The sequence below is a fragment of the Populus trichocarpa genome, chromosome 1 (genome assembly GCF_000002775.5).
Source record: "Populus trichocarpa isolate Nisqually-1 chromosome 1, P.trichocarpa_v4.1, whole genome shotgun sequence".
NCBI classification, from domain to species: Eukaryota; Viridiplantae; Streptophyta; class Magnoliopsida; order Malpighiales; family Salicaceae; genus Populus; species Populus trichocarpa.
In genome coordinates, this window is record NC_037285.2 from 43,715,167 (window position 1) to 43,720,775 (window position 5,609).

The 5,609-nt window shown below is 30.3% G+C and overlaps 1 protein-coding gene across 1 annotated transcript; it reads right to left on the reverse strand.

The window, feature by feature from the left end:
- Window positions 1-489: 489 nt before the first annotated feature.
- Window positions 490-834, reverse strand: LOC18095673 (calcium-binding protein PBP1). Its single transcript, XM_006370301.2, has one exon. The coding sequence runs from the start codon at window positions 832-834 to the stop codon at window positions 490-492; it is 345 nt and encodes a 114-aa protein (XP_006370363.1).
- Between the last annotated feature and the right edge of the window lie 4,775 nt (window positions 835-5,609).

The following is a 5,609-nucleotide window of genomic DNA, read 5'->3' on the forward strand; positions in this document are numbered from 1 at the left end:
TCATGCCAGAAAGAAATCATCAATCAATCTTTAATTTAATGTATTCATCATCTACCACAGATTTTGAGAATCCTTTTGTCTACCTAGCGAGGTAGTTTCCTAGAAATTGCAAGCCCCATTTAAGAGTAAATTTTTCGTGGTAGAGAGGGAAACGGTGAAACTTGACTCCGTTGTACCAGTACCGAATCAAACATCAATGATAATTTTGAAGGCTGGTGAGTTTCCTCGTGAGGTACTTGCAATACAGAAAATATGCACAGCATTTTTCCAGATAATTTTGTCATGTATATGTATACTTGTATGATAGAGAAAATCTAACCCAAAATCGACCTTGATATCTCTTCTTAACAATAGAATTAATCTTAAATTATTATTCATAAAAGGTTATTCATAATACAACTGATTAAAGCTTCATTTCCATGACAATATCAGCATTAATGCTTAACGATATAGTAAGAACATGAAATTAAGGACAACACAGATAGATGCCTACATTTCATTTGCAGAAAGTTCTTCCATCCATTGCTTTGATCCGTCCATAAACCCTGGACTCAATCTGAACATGAGAATACAAAATTCCATCTGATTTATAGCCCCATCTCCATCCAAATCACCTTCCATTAACATGCACACAAGCTCATCATCCCTCATCTCTTGCAGCCCTAGTAGCACAATATTTCTCTTCAAGCTCTCGAACGTGATTAGCCCCTTATCACTATCCATTAGCAAACGAAACCCATTACACAGCTCCAACATAAATCCTTGTGTTCCCAGTCCCTCCAACATGGAAGGGAAGTAGTCCTGAAATTCAACTGCATGACCTATTGATGCCATTGATGGTTAAAAAGATGTACAAAAAAAAAAAAAAAACTCGAATGTATTGATAGCTAAATATTATATATAAAAGCCAACGTGTGAAAGAAATCGAATGCCAAAACAAATGGCGAAAGCTTGAGAGAGTTATGTGACTAATGGGATGGTGGATAAATCAGTGAGGAGGGTGGGGTTATATAAGAGAAGGAAGGAGATAAAGACAGAAAGGGAGAGGTCTTCGTGGAAAGAGTGAGCCTTACAGTAAATAACTAGGGAACAAATAAAATAGCAGCGAAACTTTTATGGTTAGCAGCGAGCTTCTTGCTTCGTTTTTTTTCAAAGCTTATGTGAAAACTCTACTTCCTGGAAGCTGCAAGGATCACAGGATCTTCCTGAAGGTTCTTAAAAGTAAAGTTTGTTTGATAGAGAACTCTAGCTTGTTTGCAACTTACACATGGTGAGACAAACGTGAGAGCAGAAAATTAATAAAAGTAGAAGCTTTTGTAATTGTGCCAAAACCATACAGTAATTGACAATTGCATCAACCTATAAATACAAGTACTCGGATTGACTATCAAAGCACTTGATATCAACTCGGACTAACAAATCCGCATGCATGTACGGTGCTTTTAATTTGGCACCAAAATTTATAATAACGCCGAAATTCCAAATTTATAGACCAATATTTGTTAACTATGCAAGCATCAATATCTCAAGAGAGTTCCCACTAGCGACACATGTATCTAGCTAGTCATCTAGTGGGACACGCTCCAATTTCCAAGACGTGGAGCTCTGGCATTAGGAACCAAATGAGATCTGTTGGATCGCTTTAATGGCTGATTATCGTCTTTGTGCTACGCATATTTCACCTCACTTCAGTACGTACATATACATACATTTCAGTGTCCCTCAGTACTGTCCGGTGCGTGTACGTTTAAGATGGTGAAATGAAAGGGAAATGGGCACTATGCAGGTTTTTCAAGTGCTGATTAATGAGATGAAACAGACAGGGAGAATCCGTACAAAAATATTTGTCTTTGATATAAAACTTGTAGTTGCAAATGGAGGAGGTTGATGGCGATGCAACATGGAAAATTTTCATTGAAATTTGTGGCATCGCTCCAACTGAAAGGAAATTTCACTGAAGTTTCCTTCCTCACTCTTTGTACGCATGTTAGAATGTGCCCTCTTATCTACTCCAGCTTATAGTGGTTAGAATATTGAATAATAAGGATCAGAAGAGAGAAACTAGCAAGTCGTCCTCTTAAGTGAATTAATTGATCAATGCTCCCTAGCTACTTTGAGTGCCAATGATGTTTCTAACACAGCAGTAGTGATAGAAGAAAGGGACGCATGCTTCCTGCACGATCTTTAGCTTTAATTTTCAGAGAAAATCTTGAAACCGCGTACGGTCTATAAGTTAGTTGCTTAATTTTCAGAGAAGGGTTAATTAATACTGAAAAATTAATGGAGTTTCTTTAGCTTAGTGATGATAAAATTAAGAAATAATACAGCTATAGAAGCAGTGCAAGGTTTCATGTCTTACAAACATATCTATAAGGGGAAAAAACCAACTCCCTCTGATGATTTCTTCCCTTCTGTGGAGCTCACTTCACTTTTTAGAGATTCTGATATATCTAGTTTGTTTTTATATTTTAAAAATATTTTTTTTTAAAATTAAAATTAAATTTTGTTTATTTATTTCAAATTAATTTTTTTAATATCTTCATATTATTTTGATGTGCTAATTAATATTAAAAATTATTTTTTAAAAATAAAAAAATATTATTTTAATGTATTTTAAAATAAAAAAACATTTTGAAAAATAACTATATTAGTGTAGTGTACTCCCGAATACTCTCTTTATATTTACACAACTGCTATGACATTAAATATTAAAACTCAAGTGTTGTGCATTGTATAATAACATCTACTTCTATAAGAGCTTGGAAGTAAATTAAGTACATGAACATGTAATATCTCATGCCTCTCCAATTTCATGTGTTTTTGAATTAATAATAAATAATAATATGGGCATTTATATTCAACTAACATGTATAACGTTATGCATTCTTTTATGCATGTGACTATCGACTTAAAAGACCTTTTTTTTAAAAAAAAAATGAAAAGACAATTCATATTAATAAAAATTTTTATTGAATAGGATTTAATAATATAAGTTGATTAAAATATAACCTTTATCATCAAATAAAAAATATAATAAAATCAAATTAATGTCAATTTGAATTTACGTCAAGCAAGCAGCATAGACCGTTCCTTTATGACAAGACACAGCCTTTTGGTAATGGAGTAATCAAACTGGATCTGTTGTCTCCAAGTGAAGATTTCATGTCAATGATTTGAGTTTCAAATTCTAAGAGATTTTGAAATCCTAAAAAAGTAGACGTGAGTGGCATGGATGGAGACGCTAAGCATGCTTTTGCAAACATAAGCTCACAATTCACACTCAAAAGGTACGGTCACAAATGCGTCAATTTTCCACAAAGATGCGTCAATTCTTGAAATTTAAGGACATGATACGTTATTAGAAAACTATGTTCGTAATTTATTTGTTTTTTTTCATATTTAATGTATTATTTTTCTATTTCAAATTCAAGTAGTTAAAATATTGCGAAAATAACTACATATTAAGTTCGAACAAAAAACAAGGATGTTAAATTCACATTTTGTATTTCCTTTAATGATATTAATCAAATTTCATTCATGAAAGAAATGTTTTGATATGGTAAAACTAAGATATGCATGATCTATTGTAAAAAATTGTTTTCTTAATGATGTGCAAAATGAAAACAACGCTTGTGGAGTATGGTTGAGATATAAGATAACTATTTCCAAAATATCTAAAAAAAAATAAATTATTATTTAAAAATACTTGATCAGAAATATCCGATACATTTCTTGAAGTATCAAATTAATTATCTCATGAGACACGAACTTAATTGGAGTGGATATGTGAGGTTTTTGAAGGATTATTTGTGATTCATAGATGTAGAACAAAGATTTTGGAATCCCTCCTTTCTATTGCATATTAGTATAAGAGAGAAATGCTTCTACGCTATGCATGTATATAAAAAGAAAACTAAAAAAAATAAAAAAAGAAATTTTTTTTATTAATATAAGTTTCTAAACTAATTTGCGCGCATCTTCATTAATTTTATGAGTCTTAAAGTTAATAATCATGAGTTTTTAGTGGTTCTAAAAAGACTTGAATTTATAACTATTATGAAATAAATTTAAAATCTAATCAATTAAACTACTTATTAATGTTTGAAAAAGAAAAGAAAAGAAAAGAAAAATCTTTGATCCTTGTCTATGGGACTTAAATGTTGACCACGCATGCCCAGTTCTTACGCATTTCAAGTTTAGTTTTTCTCTTTTTTTTTAGATGGTTTTAATATGAAATATACAAGTAAATAGATAAGGGTGACTCTCACATATTTAGAATTTATTTAAAAGGAAATCTAAATGGCTGGGGAGATTTATTATGTAAAATGTACTGTGAATTTCCTTATAAAATACTATAAATTTATTTTTCACATTTTTATTTCATCTCTTGTTTTATTTAGATCTTATAATAGGACTAAATTGTAGGTTAATATAGGCTAATTTATTAGGAGATGGTAAAATTAAAAAACAAGAGATCAAAGAAAAAAAATGAAAGAAATAAGTGGTTTTTTTGGACTTTAAAGTGAAATACCTATTTTAACCTTAAAACAAAATAAAAAAACATGTTATTGGAGATAATTTTCACAACAACCCATTTGTAATTGCCAAACTTAAAAGGGGGCAATTAAGTTTTTTTTCTTTTATAATGCACAATAAAATGATCACTATATCTTTAGATTCAATTTTTTTAAAGCTTGTTTTCATCTTTTATATTTTTAAAAAATACTAAAATGACTTCCATGCCTATAAAAGTGGATTTTATATAGCTTATGTTCTTGGACATTTTTGTATTTGCACTTATGATTTGTTTTTTTATTAATATCAGATTGATTTAGTGATAATTTTATAATTTAATATATGCAAATATTATTAAAAAAAGTTATGTATTAGCACGTGGGCGACCCTACCTTCATTTAGGCGGTAGATGCAGGGTCGTTCGATGACCAAACACCATTTTTCGCGACTGAGTTTGAATTGGCTCAACATCCCCTACGGAGGCGGTGAATGTGATTAATGACCACTCAGTTTAGCATAATGACCTTTTTTTTAACACTTTATTTTCTTTCCCCTCAATTTTCATGTTTGCTCATTTAAAATTTCAAAGCAATCCGCTAATTTTCAATTCCTTAGATTTGGTTTTCGTTTTTTTTACTGTTTGTTTTATTTGGAATAATTTATAAAATTGAACTTTGTTTTTAATTTCACATCTTTTATTTTTTTTTCGTTTTTCAAATTAGGTCTCAATTCTTTTAGTTTCAATATGTTTTATCCGAGATCATTTTTATTTTATTTTTTATAATTTCTTCCTCATATTTGTTTCATATTAAACTTGATCTTCATTCTTTTGATTGCTATTTTTTCACTTGATAATTTTTCACTTTGATTTTTTTTTTGGTTTCATCCTTAACATTAAATTAATTTAGAGTTGAGCTTCTTGATTGAGTCAAGGTCCAATATTTTGACGAGATGTGAGTTTCATATATTAACCTGGGTTTAAGAGGTTCGTTCGAGTTGTCTTGTTTTTTTTCCTCCTTTTTTTATGCTCATCGTTTTTAGTTTCATACTTCATTATTTATTCAAATGGAGATTGAGCTCCATTATCTTTATTT